This window comes from Mus caroli, unplaced genomic scaffold (genome assembly GCF_978045245.1).
Source record: "Mus caroli unplaced genomic scaffold, Mus_caroli_1 scaffold_14, whole genome shotgun sequence".
NCBI lineage: Eukaryota > Metazoa > Chordata > Mammalia > Rodentia > Muridae > Mus > Mus caroli.
Genome location: NW_028227269.1, coordinates 22,705,206 through 22,725,458, shown reverse-complemented (window position 1 = coordinate 22,725,458; position 20,253 = coordinate 22,705,206). Strand labels below are relative to the sequence as shown.

The window sequence follows — 20,253 nt, the reverse complement described above, 5'->3', positions numbered from 1 at the left end:
GGTAAGGTAACTTTTAGAGACCACGAAAATGTTTTACAATGTGACTGTACAAATTTCTAAGCAACGTACAAAGGCTCTAGTGCCCCCATCTCCTCAACAATGCTGGGCCTCGCCATTACAATCCATCCTGCTGCATTTCCACTGATATCACACTGTGATTTCAGCCGCAGCTCCTGACTACTGATGCTCAGCACTGTTTTATTTGGTTATTGGCTAAGAAATGTCTAACCAGCACTTCTGTCTTCTCTTAAATCAAGTCGCTTCAACTGTAAAGGGTCTTTAACAGGGATTTGTTTAGCCAAGATTTTCCCCACTGGTTTGTCTTCATTCTTAAAGATCTCTTTTGAAAAACAACATTTTAAATCCTGAAGTACAGCAAATTTTTTGAGTATTCTTTATCTAAGAAGCTTGGAGCCAGCGTTCTAAGGGGTTCCGGTGTAAGCTGTTACATTTGGGTCTGTGGTAAGCATCAGTTTATATAGAATGCAGGATAGCAGGTTTTTGGCTTTTTGCACATGGGCATCCTCTCATTATCGCATCCCTGGTTTCAAAGACTTTTTTAAAAAGATTTTTTTATTTATTTATGTTTATGAGCACACTGCCACTAACACACCAGAAGAGGGCATTGGATCCAAATTCAGATGGCTGAAGGCCACCATGTGGTTGCTGGGAATTGAATTCATAACCTCTGGAAGAGCAGTCAGTGCTCTTAACCCCTGAGCCATCTCTCCAGGCCCTCAAAGAGCATCTTTTTACCCCTTAACTGCCTCTGGCCCTTCAGTACAAGGGTTCAGTTTTATACTCTCATCTTTTCTAATGATGTGCATGCCTGTCCTCACACGAACCACAAGTGTCCCGATTCCTACATCAGAGTAAGTTGAGAAACTGGGATGTGCAGATCCTTCGTCTGGTGTCCTTTTTCAAATAATTAGGCTGGGTCCTTATTTTGCCACATACCCAGAAACTCTTGACAAGAGTCTTTGTTAGTAACTGCACTGAGGACTGTACTGAACCTACACATCCCTGGATCAACTGAGAAGAATAGCCAGCTGCCAACTTCACAATATACAGTTTTAACAACACAGAGTCTCCCAACTCACAAATATGAAAGACTGTATTTAATCTTTACTCTTTGTAAAGGAGTGGTACTCAACCTATGAGTTGAGATCTCCAAAAGGCCATCGGAAAACACAGAGATTTATACTACAAGTCATAACAGTAGGAAATTACAATTATGAAGCAGCAACAAAGTAATTTATGATTTGGGTCAACACAACAAGAGGAACTGTATTAAAGGGTCACAGCTTTAGGAAGGTTGAGAACCAGTGCTCTAAAGGGAGTTTGCTAGTAGTTTGCAAGTGAGTGTTAAGTTTATTAACTATTTTTATTTATTCTTTTAGATTCTATGTGCATGAAACCATTTTTATGCTTTCATTTTGGAACATTATCGTATATGGAAATATAATTGATTGTATTCTATTGAATTGAATAGAATACAGTTGTAGCCTCACCAGTCTCACTGGGTGAGATTTATCATCTCTGATGTCACTGACATTTGCCCATTAATTTAGCTATGTCCCAGGTCTTCTCTATTCCTCCTTATGGACTTCTTTTGCCATTTGGTACTATGATATTTTCATTTAATCTCTGTTGCTGTGTATGTGTATGAACGCGTGCGTGCACGCATGGATGGATGGATGTATTTGGTGAGACAGGGTCTTACTATACAGCCCAAGATGGTCTCAAACTTACTAGCCTCAAACTAACTATCCTCCTGCCCCAGCTTCTCCAGTGCTAGAATTACACCACAGGCCTGGTTTCCCGCATTTGAGGTTTTTTTGATATACCTTTTCCTTACCTACTTAGTGATAACTGGAAGGACAGTGCATGGCTCTTTCTTCATAATGTATTTTACATTAAGACTGAGTGAATTCTGAAAAAACAAAGTTTGTAACCAATAAGGCCCCCACCCTGTTCCTTTATACTAGCACTGCCGTCTGTACTAGATATTACAATCCTAAGAACACAGCCTATGTCCTTCAACAAAGCTGAGGGAAGAGAGTGCCTGCTTGGTGTCTCTCACCCGGACCTAGTTACATCCATTTGCCTTTCCTGGGTCTCCTCACGCCATCCTGCAGACGCAGCTCACTACATTCTCTTTCAAGCTGAAGGACTTTCTTTAGAACTTCTTGTGGGTCAGATGTTTGTCCTGGAATCTCTTTATCCCATGCGCTCTTTTTGATGGATAACCGTATTGGATGCAGGGGCTGTGACTGGAATTCCTTTCTTCAGCTGTTTTGTATATGTCATTCGCCTTCCCTCTGGCTTCTACTACTTCTGAAGAACTGTTATGCCTTGAATTTCTCTTGCTGATTTCAAAACACTCTACTGGGGGCCAAAGAGATGGCTCATTGGTTAAGAGCACTTGTTGCTCTTCTAGAGGACCAGGGTTCAATTCCCAGCACCACATAGCAGCTCAAAAGTCTAAATCCAGTATGTCTAGCACCCTCACACAGACATATATGTATGTAGGTAAAACCAATGCACATAAAATAAAATAAAAACAAAATACTATAAAATAATTCTAAAATAATAAAATAAAAATAAAATCCTTTGAAATGTTCTATTCTGATGGTCTTAGGATAACTCACATTCACCCTAGCTTGGGTCTCAGATCTGCAGATGACTGCTTTACATTAAAATTAGGAAGTCAGAGACCATTATGTCTTCACATGGATATATCAGATTGACTCTGATTGGTCATTTTCCTTGAGTATCCTATGTCTGTGTTGTAACTGTCTAATCACTCACAAATGGGGCATAGCAGATCACTGCCTTCCACATAATATCAAGTCAGCTCAGGTCTGACCTTACAGGGCTTAAGCCTCCCCCCCTCAGCCAAGAATGTGCGCTGACAGGTCTCTGCGGACTCTCATTTCCCTTCCTCTGTCAGCCTCTGGAGAGGGTTTTCTACTCTCTGCTCCTAATGTAGTCAGAAACAAAGGTGCCATTTGCATGGGCAGCCTGAACTGGACTGGGCGGGACTAGGGTCAAAACTGAGCAATGCTGCCACAGAGCCCTCTGTGTTAACGTCAAAGTCAGCAACTTCGAAGAAATAAATGCTCAGACTGTTGTTTGCTTTTGGTCAAATTCCAGAGTGCAAAATGGTTTTGACAAATTCCAGTTTGCTTTATGGCTGTTTGGAGGTTGGGGAATAAACAGACTGCCTTCTACTCAAATAGATGCCTATCTAACAATTGGAAATGAGTTTTGTAGACCCACATGGAAACACTGTTTCTGTGGGAAGCAAACTAAACTTCCACCATAGTCAGAGACCGGGTCAGAAGCTCCCTGCTCCGGGGAAGGCAAGACGGCATGAACACTGCCAGGCCTCACTGGAGAGCTCAGTGCACACGAAGGTGTCAAATTCTAAACTGCCCCCTCACTATCCTCAGTGAAGCCACGGCACTGAGGCCTTTCTACCGGCTCCTCGGCACTTGTCAATCTGCTGCACCGTGGAAGGAAACGCAGCAACTTCTCTTTGTGTTCTGAAGGAGATCTGAGCGCCACCGACTGACAACTGTGAACAACTGGCCCCACGTTCATGGCACTGTTTGGGGGAGGTTGTGGAACTTTTAGAGCATGGAGCCTTGCTGGAGGAAGTATGCCACAGGGAGGCAGGTTTTTAGAGTTTATAGTCACAGAGTCACACCCCACTTCCAGTTCATGTCTCTCTGTCTCTTTCCTATTCTCATGCCTCCTGCCATGCTTCCCCTACTGTTACCCCACCCATACCCCCACTTCTAGAACCATAAGCTACAATAAACTCTTCCATAAGCCACTTTTGGTCATGAGATTCTATCACAGTAACCAAAAGTAGCGTATACACAGCAGGGTCCACTTTATTGTCTGTTTGCTCACTGTTTTTAATTGACATGTGATTATATGGTATAGTGTGATGTTTTGCTACATGCATATATTATATAATAATCAAAATATTTAACATTAATCACTCATATATTTATCATTTCTCTGTGCTAAGGACATTTAAAAACCTATCTTCTAGCTATGTGGAGGTATACAGTGTCGTCATTAGAACCTACTGCAGGCATCTAACAGCAACTGAACCAATCTCTGCCTAACTCCCCAAATGCACGGGACCCTTTCTAACTCTTGCAGCCCCTGAGAATATCTGTTGTTCCACTGACTTGAGATCATGGAATTTGTCTTTCTGTGCACGATTGCTTAACACGTCTTCTAGATTCATGTGTGTTGGCACAAATGACAGGATTTTATCTTCTCGTGGCTAAATATTACTCTAGTGTGCATACACACTGCATTTTCTTTGCTCATTCATCTGCTGACGGACTCATACTGGTTTCATGGCTTGGCTGCTCTGAATCATGCTTCAGTGAACACAGGAATCTTGTTTCCTTTGGGTATGTACCTAGGAGTGGAATTATGGATCACATGGCAGTTCTATATAAAAATGTTTAGGACTCCAAAAGCACAGTCAACAAGAGCAGAAACAAATGGAGCTACGTCAAAACAAAATAGCTTCTACATGTGCAAGTCAAAGACAGCACACGAGTTCACTGACTGAAGAGAGCGCCACCAAGGGAGTCCACAGAGTGAAGGAAAAGGCAGAACCAGGGACGCTGACAAAGGGAAGACCCAGGACACAAACAAGGACACCCCACACAGGACAGACACTCCATCACTGTGAAACAGACACGGCTAACCTCCAACACTATCTACTCACAGAACAGCTCGGCTCCTTCCCAGACTCTGGATAATCTTATACTACTTAAAACCTCTGCTCTTGTTGGGAAGTCAGAGCTGGCTGGTCATCTGTCCTCCCTATCAGACCAGGTGCTGGCTCAGCGGGAACAAAGAGATCTCAAGGAGTCACAACCACAGTTGTGAGGGATTCTGTTTGTCCTTTTCCAACTCCCTAACCATGCAAATAAGTGATGGGGCTCAGTGACTTCCTGAGCCAGGCAGGTTGACTAGGACATGCAGCCAGTGCCTGCTTTGCCCCCTCCCTTCTTACTCACAGAAGTGAACCAAACCGCCTCGCTGAGTAGCATAATGAAGTCACTTTGTTCTTTACAGAAAATTCCCAAAGTTGCTTTCTGTATGTAAATTAAGTGGGCAGTAGGCATGAAGCAGTCTGCTTTAATCTTTCACACGGTGAAGAATAACAATGTAGCTCACATCAAGACTCCTTATCATCCAGTTAAAGAGTCTCCAGCGCAGCCTCTCCTGGCATGTGACCAGACACGGGGACATCAAAACCCACATCTGACAAGTGTGACGTGGTCTTGAAATGGCTGAGAAACAGAATTATTCACAAGGAGCTATCCAGGTTTCAGCCTATATTCTATTTGCTACAAAACCAGGACTCTGGAGAGCATGCCTGGAAAGGGTCTGTCGTCTCCTTTGGACCTCAAGTCCAACAAACCGCATTGCTAGGCCTAAGGCAGGGAAGTCTGTGGCTGTCTGACCCTCAGGAGAGGCACTTTCTCCTTCAACTCCAGCCAACCCACACCATCACACTTCAGGGAAATCCCAGGTAGACAGTAGGGAGAGATACGATCCCAGCAGTCCTATAGAGCTCAAAGGCTTCTTGCATCTGTTTCAGCTCATGATGTAAAGACCAGGACCAAGAGATGGGAAGTGGAAGGCGACACCTGAAGCTAAGCAAGAACTGAGCTGGTTGAAGCCTCTTAGAATCTGGGGCTTGAGACAGAAGATGGTCAGCTCTCGAGCAGTAACTCCACAGGTGTGCTGTGTACCACTATGATACTGTGTACCTCTGTCCAGCGAGGCTCTGAGAATACAACATGGAAGGAGCCTCAGTCTGTGCCACCTGCAGACCAGAGTCTAATGCAGGAGACAAACATACAGGCTTCCAAGTACAAAGCACACCATGGCTGGGGCTCTGGGAAACTCTCTCACTCAATCCCAGTACATACAGTTTTGTACATGCGCGCGTGTGTGTGTGTGTGCGTGTGTGTGTGTGTTACCAGGGACTGAGCACATGGCCTTGCACACACTAAGCAAGCACTCTAACACTAAGCTACATCTCCAAACCCTCCCTCTTTCTTATTTTAAGAGGAGATCCTTGTTTTGTTGTTTGTTTTTGTTTTTGTTTTTTTGAGACAGGGTTTCTCTGTGTATCCTGGCTGCCCTGGAACTCACTCTGTAGACCAGGCTGGCCTCGAACTCAGAAATCCGCCTGCCTCTGCCTCCCGAGTGCTGGGATTAAAGGCCTGCGCCACATTTCCCTATCTGGCCTTAACTTACTACGTAGGTCTCAATAGGCCTTGGACTTTAAAGCCTCCTGCCTCAGACTTCTGCATGCCTGGGGGTTGTAGGTGTGCACCAACTGTTTTCACATTTTAACATCTGTGGAATCAAGAATACCCCTCACAACAACTGCATGTGATCCTTTTTTTTTTTTTTTTTTTTGGTGGTACGTAAAACAATGAAACAATTAAGTCCCATGGTATCCTTCTAGAATCCACTGGTCTTGCCATGTTCCCCATCATCCTGAAGCAGGATGATGGAATGGCCTTTTGAAGCACAATTACAGGGCCAATTAGGTGGCAGCAGCTTGAAGGCCTGGGGTCCCCAATATGTATCCACTATGTGGTACAATTTCTTCAATCAGCAGGATCCACGGGTGCAGAAGGGATGAAGGGGAAGGTGGTTCCACCAACTATCACCCCGAGTATCCCACTACAAAAACTTTAAGTTCTGTTGACCTAGAAGTTTTGGTTCTAAGAGTGGGGAGCAATCCTGCAAGGAGTCACAACAAACATCTCACTGAACTGGGAGCGCAGACAAACCCCTGGCCAATCTGGCCTTCTGATGCCATTAAGCCAACACGCTAAGAAAGGAATAATGGGGTGATTGGTCCAGATTACCAAGGGGAAACCGGACTGCTTCTCCACAAGGGAGGTAAGAAAGATTATGTCTGGAGTGCCAGAGATCCTTCAGCACACTTCTTGGTGCTACCACGTCCTGTGATTAAAAGTCAATAGAAGACTACAACAGCCTAATCCAGGCAGGATGGCAAAGGGTACAGGCCCTTCAGGAATGAAGGTATGAGTCACTCCTCCAGGACAAGAGCCAAGACCTGCTGAGGTGCTTGCAGAGCGTGGAGGGACTACAGTAGTAGAGGAAGGTAGTTATAAATACCAGCTAAGGCCATGCAGTTGCAGGAAGACGATTATAATTGACTTGAGTGTTTCTGTCACATTTTGTTAAGAATGTGTTTGGGCAGATATCTCTATTTCACTTCCGGATTTATTACATAATGTAATAACACCAATTAAAAGAATATCAGTGGTTATCATATTTAAATCCTGAGATACTAAAAGAATGTCTCTCAAGAAACATTGCCACCTCTTCTAAAATGTATAACACACTTGTGGTTTGTACCTGGGGAAGTTTTATCATGCCGGGCAACATTATGACCTGGCTATTGTTTTCATTTGGAAATTAAGCATGCTCTAAGGAGATGTGATTCTGTGTACATTGACAAGGGGTCTAAAACCCAAGCGGATGCATACACCTGGGAGGGAGTTTTCCTAATTATATCTTTTGAAATGGAAGACCCTCCTTGAATCTGGATCTTCTGAGGTGGGAGATACACCTTTAATCTGGGCTACGCCTCCTGCCGACAGACTAAATGAAGGACGAAGTAAAGGAAGCTCCCACTCTGCCTGCTCGCCCTCATCCTCACTGGCAAATCCGTTCCTTCACTGGCCTTAGAGCATATCTCTTTGGCATTCCAGAAGGTAGTGAAGACCAGCAGAGACATCAAGCCTCCTGGACTGAACAATGACTAAACTCTTGGACTTCCCATGGTTAGGCAGCCATTGTTGGGCTAGCTGGACCACAACCTATAAACCACTCTAATAAATAAATCCCACAGACAGACAGACAGACATTCTATCAGCTCTGCTCCTCTAGACAACCCTGACTAATTCAGGGGTCTCATTAGATTCTCAGACAATCCAATGAAAGTAATCTCTATTACTCCCGACTTAACAATGAGGAAACAGGTGACAGGAGCTGGGTAACCTGGATAGTTTGTCGTCACATCAACCAAGGAGGTGAAGGGACTTGACTGAGCTGTGGTGCCACACCACCTGAAAGCAAGGGTTCTCCTGCAGGGTCCATAACACAGGCAGCTTGCCAGTTGTGCAAAGCAGTAATTCACTCCACTAGAGAAGGGAAAGGGCCCTCCAGGGTCAGGCAGACAGGGCTGGGAAAGGACAGCAGGAATTCATGTGGGGGTGGGGTGCCCAGCAAACACAAAGGAGCAGAGTGCGGAACAGTAGGGGGTGTGTGTACAACTACAAACGGTTCATTATGGCTGGTCTGGCAGCAGCCAAGGAGTCAGTGCTATGAACTGAGAGTGCACAGGCAGGCAGGGCAGCCGCAAAGCCTCTGCAAAGCTGCCAACTCAAGAGTCTGAAGCAGGAGAGAGGAGTGATCAGACGGACATTTAGAAAGGCCACCTGGGCAGCAGGGCACAGGACAGGGCAGAGCTGGGACAGCTGACAAGAGGCCAGGTACAAGAACAAAGAGGAGCAATGGTGGCCCAAGGTGTCAGGAGGGAGAGAATAATAGCCAATGCTCACTGCCAGCCTCTGGGGCCTTAGCACATGCTGGGCACTCTCTCAAGTGCTTAGAAATGCCCAGTGCCCAGAATGACCCAAGAGGAAAGTGAAGCCAAGGCAGCTCTGTGATGTGGGGAGAGAGGAGGAGGGTTCATTCCTGTCTCCTAGCCTGGCTCTTGGAGGAGAACAAGGCAGAAAACCAGAGAGCAAAGATGAAGTCCTCTCCTCCGCTCACCCCCACCCCCGGCCCCCGTCCTGGTGCCCCAAGCTGGGATGATAATGGATAGAACAGAAGCAGAGGTTCTTCACCCAGTTAAGTCCTAAAGACAAGACCAGACTCCGAGCAGAGACCACATTCCCAGTTAGCCTCCCTTCCTTGGCTTCTTTCCACCCCGAATCTTTATGCCTCAAGAATTACCCTTTTTTTTTTTTTAAAAGAAAGTTGATGTGTGTACATGTTTATATGACTAGAGGATGTCAAATTTATAGATCACAGAAACTAGAGACTGGTTTTAAAAAACCATCGTGTGGATCACTTGAAAATTTGAAAAAGAAGAAAGAGAAAAAAAAAAAAAAAAACAAAGAAACAAAAGTGTGACAATCTGTATATGCTCGGCCCAAGTAGTGACACTATTAAAAAGTGTGGCCCTGTTGGAGTAGGTGTGTCCTTGTTGGAGTAGGTGTGTCACAGTGGGTCTGGGCTTTAAGACCCTCATCCTAGCTTCCTAGAAGCCAGTATTCTGCTAGCAACCTCCAGATAAAGATGTGGAACTCTCAGCAACTCCTGCACCATGCCTGCCTGGATGCTGCCATGTTCCCGCCTTGATGATAATGGACTGAACCTCTGAACCTGTAGGCCAGCCCCAATTAAATGTTGTCCTTTATAAGAGTTGCCTTGGGATAGGATCAGGGTCTGGTGAAGGGGCTGGAGGCCCCGTGTTGGGCCGGGAAGGTGACAAAAAGAAGCCCCTGAAACAGCCCAAGAAGCAGGCCAAGGAGATGGACGAGGAAGACAAGGCTTTCAAGCAGAAACAAAAGGAGGAACAGAAGAAACTCGAGGAGCTAAAAGCCAAGGCTGCCGGGAAGGGCCCCCTGGCCACAGGTGGAATTAAGAAATCTGGCAAAAAGTAAGCTGTACCTCACATCTGGGGTGATGTTGACCCTCCTCTTCCATTCCTATTTAAACATCTGGATTCCCTGTCATAACATCTTTGCCATGTACTAGCTAGAATGAAATTTTATCCTGAAGCCTGTTGTACATTGTAATAAACTTTTGTTAAAAAAAAAAAAAAGTAAATAATGCATTGGCAAAAAAAAAAAAAAAAAAGAGTTGCTTTGGTCATGGTGTCTGTTCACAGCAGTTAAACCCTAACCAAGAAAAGAAAACATGTTTCTGTCTTTGACAGTATTTTCAGTCAATCATTCCTCATGCCTCCTCCAATTTACCAAGGAAAACCAGAACCCTTGAAACACTTAAGCCTACCAGGGAGTAACTCAGTCACAATAGTTCTGCAGAACTGACATTTTCTGCTTTACAATGTAAGTAGCTACAAAGAAAGAGCATGTGATTTAAACTTTCTGTGTACTTTAGAGCTCTAATGTCTCGGAGAGCTATACAGCAGGTGGACCTTATATTCTACAGTCTAGTAGCAGCTTCTCATCTTTGGTGCTGCAAAAGGAAACTGTTTCCAGCATATGAATAAGGGACAAGATTACAGAAAACTCAGAAAGGCAGAAGGGCCAGATCCAGCCTGGACTTCTGCTATCTCCTTTCTACAGAAGGAGCAGCTCAGGCTGCAACCTTGGGCAAAGGTCAAGGTCAGGAAAAGATAAGCCACCCCACCTCCGGCAGGGCTCTATTTAAACAACTGCTGGGCTTTCATCATGGGAAGTGGATGCTCACATTTCTAATACCCCTTCACCTAAGTGCCAGGCAGGTTTTTAGGTCATTAAATACTTTCTGTCATGTTTCACCCTTCCTTTCACGAGCATTTAAATATGGAGGGTGGAATAAGCTGGCAATAATAAAAAGTCACTATTTTTTTTCCTACACAGATTTGTTTTAAAATTATAGTTCTGGTATGTTTACCAAATCTATATTTATTACAAATTTACTAATCGAGCAAAGCATTTCAAAACTTCTGGACAGTTTTGAATAAACTGTGGAGATCACTGCTATTCAAGGACTTAGTTAAAGATTAAATCTTTTTCGAAGACACCCCAGATGCTGCATTCTCAGGAATCTGATATCAAAAAATGTCACACACAGTATCTCGATGGTATCTGGTTTTCTTTCTTTTTTTTTTTTTTTTTTTTTTTGGTTTTTTGAGACAGGGTTCCTCTGTGTAGCCCTGGCTGTCCTGGAACTCACTCTGTAGACCAGGCTGGCCTTGAACTCAGAAATTCACCTGCCTCTGCCTCCCAAGATTAAAGGCGTGCGCCACCACGCCCGGCTCTGTTTTTCTTTCAAAACATGTATCTGGAAGTTTATGCTAGCTGGTAAGCAAAGAAAAACCTTTTTGTTTAAATAAAAAGTTTCTTTAAGCCAGGCGTGCAGAAAGTGCACCTGTCAGAGGTAGACAAGATGTACCACACCACAAGGGGCGGAGTTATCTCGTAGGCATCTAGTAGGCATCTAGTAACCACAGCCTTCCAATACAACTGCAGTCCTTACCTAAAACTCAAAAGAAAATAATAACCCAGCATCCACACTTACTTTCCTTGAAAACCTTTTCTACTGTTGTGATCAACACCATGACCAGCAGCAAGGAAGGAAAGGGTTTATTGGGTTTATGCTTCCAGGCATTGTTCTTCATCAAAGGAAGTCAAGACAGGCACTTAAGGAGGGCAGGGACCTGGAGGCAGGTGCTGATGCAGAGGCCACAGAGGGTCACTGCTCACTGGCTTGCTCAGCCTGCTTTCTTATAGCACCCAGGACCAGCAGCCCAGAGATGACACCACCCACAATGGGCTGTGCCCTCTCCGTCAATCACTAATTAAGGAAAATGTCCTAGAGCTGGGTCTTATGAAGGCATTTTCTCAATTGAGGCTCCCTCCTCTCAATGAGAATAGCTTAGATGAGGTTGACATAAAACACCAGTCTTATACAAACTGCACTGCATCAAAACAAATAACAGACTTCACTGTCATCATCCATCCATCCATCACAATGCTTGCAGGAGCCTTTTTTTTTTTTTTTTTCCAATATTCAGACATGAATTAGAGACTCTTGGGACAAAGGTACTATTAGTTTCTGGATATACTCAAAGCCCAAAGATTAATCTTTATACTTCATTAACAAGCAGTAGTCACACTTTAGTTATTAGAACTACCTCATTTGTAAGTAATATATGATTATTATTTTCAAGACCAGAAAGTTACCTTGGTGGAATGGGTAAGCCACACCCACATGAAGGGTGTCACTAGTGGGTGACAGTGGCTGAGCTTGGCACAATGCCTGATATATAGCAACTGTGGCAACATGACCTACGAATAGGGAAGTATAAAAAAGAAAAAGAAAACCCACTGGAGAGGTACCTGGAGTTCCTACTGAAACACAGCATTTAGTCAGCGCCAGCTATCCCCAGAGAGCCTGCACTTTCCTTAGAACAGCAAAAGGCTCTTGAATATGGTCCACAGAGAACGCTAAGGAAAATAGAAGTGAGGTCCACTTCCCTTCCCGCCACATGTTATTGTCTCTCACAGGATCCCAGGATTACCCTCAGAGAAGTTAATGTTTTCCCCACAGAGTTACTGCTGAGCCACTAACCACTGCTAATTAGCTTCACGAGGACACATTTTCAAATGGCTGGAGGCTTCTGCCTACCAGATGGCAGCTGGAGGATCACCACTCAGTGTGAGCGCGGTTAGCATAATTCAGATAACATTCTTTATCTAGGAACCCACACTTAAGTGTCTCAATAGCAATGGACCCTGGGACTACCCGACCTTGCGATATCGGCCCTATCAGCTAAAATTGCCTCTCTCCCTCAGCACCACCCCTCCTTGCCAGCCGTGCTCTATGGGGAGCCCCAGGGAGAGCAAACAGCTGGGCCGAGAGCACTCCACTGCACGGCAGGCACCTGACCCCACCAAGCAAGCACTTGGGGCCTTGAGCAGGAGAGGCTCCACACTGCCTAACACTGCCTAGAAGCCTCATAGGTAAACACTAGGAACCAGTACCCAACCCAGACAAAGTACATTCAAAACCAAGCGCTATAAAAGTCCGGTCAGCAGAACAGAATGTAACAGACCATTTCCTTAATGGGCTTTATCTATATGCTCAAGCACAAGAGGAATGCAAAGTCTTCTACAAAAGAGTTCAACTCTGGGGAACCCCAAAGTGAACTGTAGCTCACGGTGGTGAATATTAGAGAATAATACAGAGGTTGGGGGGAACAGGGCTCTCAGTCATGACACCAGTGGACCCCAGAAAAAGACCCAGCCAAACTCTGTAACTGAAGGTGGCCTCTGAAAGCATGTCATCTACAAGTTTAAATGCTGCTTCCTGGTGTTCATATCCTTTTCTCTAATTAAAGCATACCCAGATACCCAGTATATGTATGGCACATCTATGACACAGTACCCCTCAGCTGAGACGCCGAATTCATCCAAGGCCCTGAAAGGTCTAATCCCAAAGTTGGTGAAAATTTGGTAGAGCTGGAATTCAATCCCACACAGTACAGCTCCAAACCCAACATCCATACAATCTACCATCGAGGTCAACTGCTGGACAATCTACCATCGAGGTCAACTGCTGGACAATCTACCATCGAGGTCAACTGCTGGAGGTCAGAGTTTGACTTTGACCTTTTCTGTGTCTTAGTCTGCTGCTGGATTTTTACCACCCACTAAGGAAAGGGATTCTCTCTTAGCTTCTGGAAACTGCAGGACAGTAATGAAGGCTAGCCACACGGGTAGGCACCTCGGTTTCAGGACCGTCTATGGTTTGAATCCGAACGTCCCCCTGGGTTCGTGTTGTTAGCACCTATTCCTCAGAGGTATAGTTTGGGAGGCTGTGGAACCTTTAGGGGGTGGAGCCTGCCTTCCGGAAGCAGGTCACAAAAGGCAGGACTCTGAGGTTGTAATCCTGTTTCTGGGCTCAACCCTGCAGCTTGCTGGCCTGCTTTGATGGGAATACTCTGTCTGTCACACGCTCCTACTACCAGGAACCTGCCTCATCATGATGACCTAAAACCTACCAAATCTGTGAGGCAAAATACATTCTCCCTTAGCTGCTTCTGTAAGATACTGGGGTCCCAGCAGTACAGGGTAGCTCTCGAAGGCATCTCCCACAGCACGGAGCCTCACATGCTTGCCCCTTCTCTCCAAATGCGCTCACACTTCTCACATTTTACTCTCTGGGTCATTGGTTTTGTTCACAATCACCAACTTACAAGGAAAACATTCTAACTTCTCGGGACCAATACCCTTCCACGGTCTACCTTTCTGCAGTTTATATTAAGATAATAGCCATTCTCTTCTATTGTTTTCAAAGCTTTGAGACTGTCTTCATGAAGCTGAAAGCAAATTTTTCAGCACAGATTTTTTTTTTTTAAAGTAGAACAAGAAGGGTGTTCTGGTTCGCACACCCATTCACAAAAGCTTATTAAGCACTATTGAAAAGTATATCACAATACCATGGAATCCAACCATGCTGTGTTTCCTTCTGTAGGGAAAAAAGCCTTCCTAAACCCACATGAGTGTGCTGAAGCCCCGATCTCTTCCTTCCATCTTCCATGACCCAGGTGAAGTGGCTCCAGCATCCTTTTCCTCACCCCCAGCCCTGTTCTCTTTCTGGGAAAGAGGAGGAGACATAAATACACCTAGCAGCAGATGGTCCTGAGTGCAATCAAGGAGGCAGCTCTGCTCCTGGGTGGGCTGGAGGCAGAGGACAAGCAGAGGCTCTGCAAGAATCCTGCAGGGCGGGGCCAACATGTAGCCATGAGTCTCTACAGGAGGCAGAGGCTATGGCTGGAGCAAGACTAGGAGGTCAGGAGGACAGGATCTGCTACCAAGCAGAAAACATACTAGTCCACTATCTACTCACTCACTCATTCATTCATTCATTCATTCATTCAGCAGACACTTACTGAGAACCATCTCCCAGGTACTATACCACAACCTGTGACAAGACTTTCCTTATTAAATGGTTTGGCTGAATCTAGCCCAGTTCTGTCTTTGTAAATACGGCTTTACTGGAGCTCAGCACACTCCCATTGCTTCTACATCCTAAGAACAGAGTGTCTGATAGTTGTGAGAAAGGCTTTATGACTCTCAAACCCTAAAGTTCACCACATGGTCTATTGCAGAGACAGCTTGCCAAATCCTACTTTGGAAAATGTTGGCTAAATCCAGCAAAAGCCCAGATCTCCTGATATTAATTAGGAAGAATTACTATCTTAGTTCATAGTGATCTAAAATGTTAGTGTCCAAGAGCCGGTGTTGACACCTAATGTCTACATGAGGATATTTGGAGGTGGGGCTCTGCGTGCGATAATGTCATACAGGAGCCTTATACACAGGTTTTAAACAAGACCTCACAGAGGAGAGCAAGAGCACGCACTATTGCACTTTTGACCTCAGGTCATAGGTAGAAGAGAGCTGAATATGAACCAGGAAGCATTTCTAGGCAGACACACAAAGTCTGCTGCACTTGACCTTAGACTGTCCAACCTCCAGAATTTCAAGAAATAAGTTTCTGCTGTTTTATCAGTCACCAGCATCTGGCATTTTGTCATAGCAGCCTAGACCCACTAGTAATAGAGACCGGCTGCTCTGCTTCTAAACCCTCTCCTGAGTGCCTGTTACCTAGCCCCTCCCCTACAGCACAACTCACCCAACCCCTCCCCCACAACTCACCCTAACCCCTCCCAAAAGTCACCTAACCAACACCCCCCACCCCAACTCCAAAGCCTACATAAAAATACTATCGAAAAAAAAACCACTGGATTCCAGAAAAGTTTTTTTTTTTGTTCTGTGTTTTTAGATGTCTTCACGCATACTAATGTTTCGCCTGCATGTATGTCTGTGCATCAAGTGCATATCTGGTGCCCAAGGTCAGAAAAGGTCATGGGATCCCCTGGAAGTGGAGTTACAGGTGGTTATGAGCCACCATGTGGGTAATGTGAACTGAATCCCAGTCCTTTGCAAAAGCAAGTGCTGTTTTGTTTTGTTTGTTTGTTTTGTTTTGTTTTGTTTTGTTTTTGAGACAGAGTCTTGGCTGATCTGGAACTCCCTCTGTAGACCAGACAGGGCTCCAACTCACAGAGATCCACCTGCCTCTGTCTTACAAGGACTGGCACACATGATTAGAACAAGCACTCTTAGTTAATGGGTTTTGATCCATCTCTTAGGTTCTAATGATAAATATCTAGATATGGATCTGAATGATACAGTATATGAGTGTTTTTAAAAGGAAGCTATAGAAATCAAGTTTATAGTACATTAAAATATTTTAACTGACAGCCGGGCAGTGGTAGCACATGCCTTTAATCCCAGCACTTGAGAGGCAGAGGCAGGCGGATTTCTGAGTTCGAGGCCAGCCTGGTCTACAGAGTTCCAGGACAGCTAGGGCTACACAGAGAAACCCTGTCTCAAAAAAATAAAAAAAAATATTTAACTGACACATGGTAATGTTACATAAAGTGGAACGCTTATATAATGAGTACCTCATAAAAATCACAAGTGTTACACACTCAGAAAAGTACAAAGCTTCCATTGTTAAGGATTTAAACTCTGGTCCTTCAAATAAATATTTAATATTGTTACACACACATAGATACACAAACATACACATATATACACACCCTACTGAATCTATTTATATCATGCAAAACTACACTAAAAAGAAGGAATACATGTTAGCAAGAAGAAAACAAAATCGAAAAGATAAAGTCCTGTGTGCGTGAACTGAAATAGAAGCAACAAAAAAGGAGACCAAAATACACATCTTTCTAATGATTTATCCTCCTACTGTTTGTTTTTAATACTGACAACTCAAAAGGCCAGGCCTCCCGCTAACTCCATCAGCAGTGACAGACCCAGCACCGAGTTCCAGTGCCCACAAGAATGCACGGACAAGTAGCATCTTCTCCCCCAAAAGTTACTGTAGAGGGCAGAGGGCAGCACTACTCATCCTACAGAGCTGCACACCACCACACAGCGCTATCCAGAACTGTCGCAATGATAGAAATGCTCTCTACGTGCACTGGCCAAAACCATCGCTGAACATGACAGACACACAGCTCCCAAGCACCTGAAATGCAGCTGCTACAATCCAAGGACTGACTCTTATTATTACAATTATTTTGTGAGAGGCCCATACATGAAGAATGTTTGCATCCTTTCCACTCCTCCCTCTCCAACTATGCTCCCTCTCAAATTCACGACCTCTTCTTCCATAAGTATTATTGTTACACACTTACACACACACACACACACACACACACACACACACAGATATACATACATACACCCTACTGAATCTATTTATTGTTGCTCATATGTATACGTGTTTAGGTCTGACCCCATCAGACTGAATTGATACTTATTTTATTATTATTATTGTTTGTATTATTATTTGGGTATTTTAGTGTCTTTTGTTTTTTGTTTTGAGGACCTCAAATGTAAAGACCTCATGCCTCAGCTTCAGTGTTGGATAAAGGTGGGTTAAGAATGCATTTTACATGTTCATAAATTTAAACTCACAGAGCTGGAGCTGGTCATGCAAACACACACCTTTAATCCCAGCAGTCAGGAAGGAGGCTGAGGCAGAGGGGTCACTGAGTTCGAGGGCAGCCTGATCTACAGAGTTCCAGGACAGCCAGTGCTACACCGAGAAAGCCTATCTTGAAAAACCAATAAATAAACAGCCACACAAACTTACGGGGCTACATGCAGTTAGCAGCTGCCACCCTGTACAGTACATGCCTGAAGTGTTAAGACACTGACTGCACAGACAACTCCTGCCTTTCAGGACAAGGCATAACTTTTTTTTTTTTTAAAGCTATGAACTGCCTACCATTCCAACACAAAAGCCCATCCCGATTCCCAGCAGCCTAGTCCTCCGTTCCCAGCAATTTCATCTTCTTTTTCCTCCTACCACCCAGGTCAGAAACACAACTTTATTTTTCATCAGTTATGAAGTATCACCCTGAACCTGCTATCTGTCCAAGGCTTTGCACGGGTGTGTAGGGACTGGAGAGATGGCTCAGTGGAGTACTTGCTCTTACAGAGGATCTAGGTTGGGTTCCCAGCACCCACATGGCTATAACTCCAGTTCTACAGGATCCAACACCCTCTTCTGAACCCTGAAGGCACTGCATACATGTGATACACATTCAGACAAGTAGGCACTCACACGTACACATAAATAAAAATAATCTTTTTAAACATTTAAAATAGAGTTATAATGATACAACACTATCAAAATGTTCTTTTTCCTCTTATCCAAATTAAAAGCACACATCTACAGAAGGAGCAGGAAGGCCAGCACGGGGTGTGGAAGGAAAGGAAGCTCACAGCTGTGAAGGTTAATCTTGTCAATTTAATTGAGTTGAGGGACACCCAGGAGATTCACAGAGCACATTTCTAGGTACATCTGTCAGGGCATTTCCAAAAACTGGCCTGTGGGACGGCAAGTCAGAAGGGACCTGCCCTAAATGAGGGCGGCACCATCCAACAAGCTTGCCAGTTTTCCAAAAGAAAAATGTAGAGGGCGTCTTCGTCCTCAGACCTTCCTGAGTGGGTGGTCTGTTGCTGCTGCCCAGAGTGTCAGTACTCCAGAGAGTCAGTGTAGATTCACACCTATGGCTGTCAGGGAGCCCTCCAGTCCTTAAGCCTTAGGCTAGAGCTACATCATTGCTCACTTCTGTTCTCGGGCCTCCCTCTACCTGAACAGAGAATGCTTCTCTGGCTCTTCAGTGTGCCACTGAAGAACTCCGACGGCCACTGAGGGACTACCCAGCGGCAGGCTGTGTAAGCCTCTCTACTAACGCCTCTTGTATACTATACCCTATAGCTCCTGTGCTAGAGAGCCTGACTAATCAATCGACAGCATCTTACAGCTGGAGGACTGACCAATCAAGGCAACCACGGAAGACACAAAATAAAATTAGATTTAGGGAAGTACTAATCAAGTGCCGAGATTCTGATTTCTTATGCAAAACTCCTGGAGCCATGTGTTCTAGGAACTCAGAAATCCAGTCACATACACCATATGCCAAATGTCACTAGCAGGGTTTGCAGGCGGACCCTGTCCTTGGGTTTCTCAAGCGCCTCTTACATGACATGTCTAGCCCAGCTATCTAGCTATTCAGCTGCTGCTAAGCATCTCACAGCTGCTTAAGTCTACATTCACTGACTCAGTAAATACTCATTAAATGTTTACTGCACACCAAACACAGTTTTGGGAGGTCTGGTTACCCCTCAATATGGTCTCTACTTTCAGAATCCCTACTTTGGGCAACTGCTTCTACTACTTCAGTGTTCAAGCCAGGAACAGGGACATTATTTCCTTGCCTCCTTCCCAGAGTTCCCTCTGGTTACTCAGTCCTAAATTTACCTTCTAAATCTCCATCTACTACTTTAGTTCTGTTCTCTACTGCTAATCACCTGTACACTATGCCAATTGTGCTAAACAGGAACAATCCCGCCCTCAAGGGTGTATCTGCTTTTTGTCACAGCTCAGAGTTCTCCTAGTATCTAATGGGTAGGAGCCAGGGGTACTGCTGAACATCCCACACTGCAAGTCCTTCACATCAAAGAACCGCCCATCCTTAAATGTCAGCGCTGACTTGCATAGACAGGAGAGGGACACACACCAAGATTTTATACTGTGTTGCTTCCTTGAGAAATCATCACCCTTCTGGAGTACTGTTGTGTAATAAATGTGACTCTGTTACTACTTTTGATCAGGCTCTATTCAGGTGAAAGGTATTTTTCTATATGAATGCAGTCAATACTCACTGGTGCATGCTCTCCACTCCTGCTATGATCATGATGCAGTAGGAAATCCCACTTTGTACAAGAAAGTGTAAGGCATACCTATAAAAAGTAAGAATGTGTTAGAAGCAGCCACAAACATCACGTTCAAACGCTACAGATGGGAAAGTACATGTGTAACCTAGAACATTTCCCAAACAAACAAAAACAAAACAAAAACAAAAAACAAAAACCTTAAACCCAAAGCCCAAAGGACACTCTTCAAACACCCTGGACAAGGTGCCCCCCACCTCAGGCCAAAGGAGCTAGATAAATAAAACCGAGCCCCAGAAGCCCAGCTCAATGCCTCAGCACTCCACAGAACCTAACCACAGGAAAGCAGTGTGGGGCCATTTGTATCAAGGACTGCCGCCTTCTTCATAAGTCAAGGAACAGTAACTTTAAAAGGAGTAATAAACACAGCTTTCAGAAAAGTTCTGGCAGAACTCCTATTTCCCAACTTCCCCAAGAGCAGCATCTCGGGTTTGTGCTGACCTTCTTAAGTACCATTCACAAAACAAGTTGCTAAAAACACCCAGATCTATTCTCACAGCACAGTGGCTCGAATCTAATGAGCTTCCTTCTAAAAATACAGTAAGTTACTATGATGTGTTTGTAGAACGTCCTGGCTTGC

The 20,253-nt window shown here is 44.6% G+C and overlaps 1 protein-coding gene and 1 pseudogene across 9 annotated transcripts in view; one reads left to right on the top strand and one right to left on the bottom strand.

The window, feature by feature from the left end:
• Positions 1-20,253, bottom strand: part of Mboat2 (membrane bound glycerophospholipid O-acyltransferase 2) — a 130,395-nt gene that overhangs the window by 58,988 nt on the left and 51,154 nt on the right. For all 9 annotated transcript variants that reach the window (XM_029484759.2, XM_085830259.1, XM_029484754.2 and 6 more), the window contains one exon: positions 19,605-19,682. In XM_029484759.2, the coding sequence (XP_029340619.1) occupies positions 19,605-19,636 (32 nt within the window). In that variant the 5' untranslated portion in view covers positions 19,637-19,682. The remainder of the gene's footprint in view (positions 1-19,604; positions 19,683-20,253) is intronic.
• On the top strand, positions 7,700-9,897 carry LOC110307255 (translation machinery-associated protein 7 pseudogene; annotated as a pseudogene).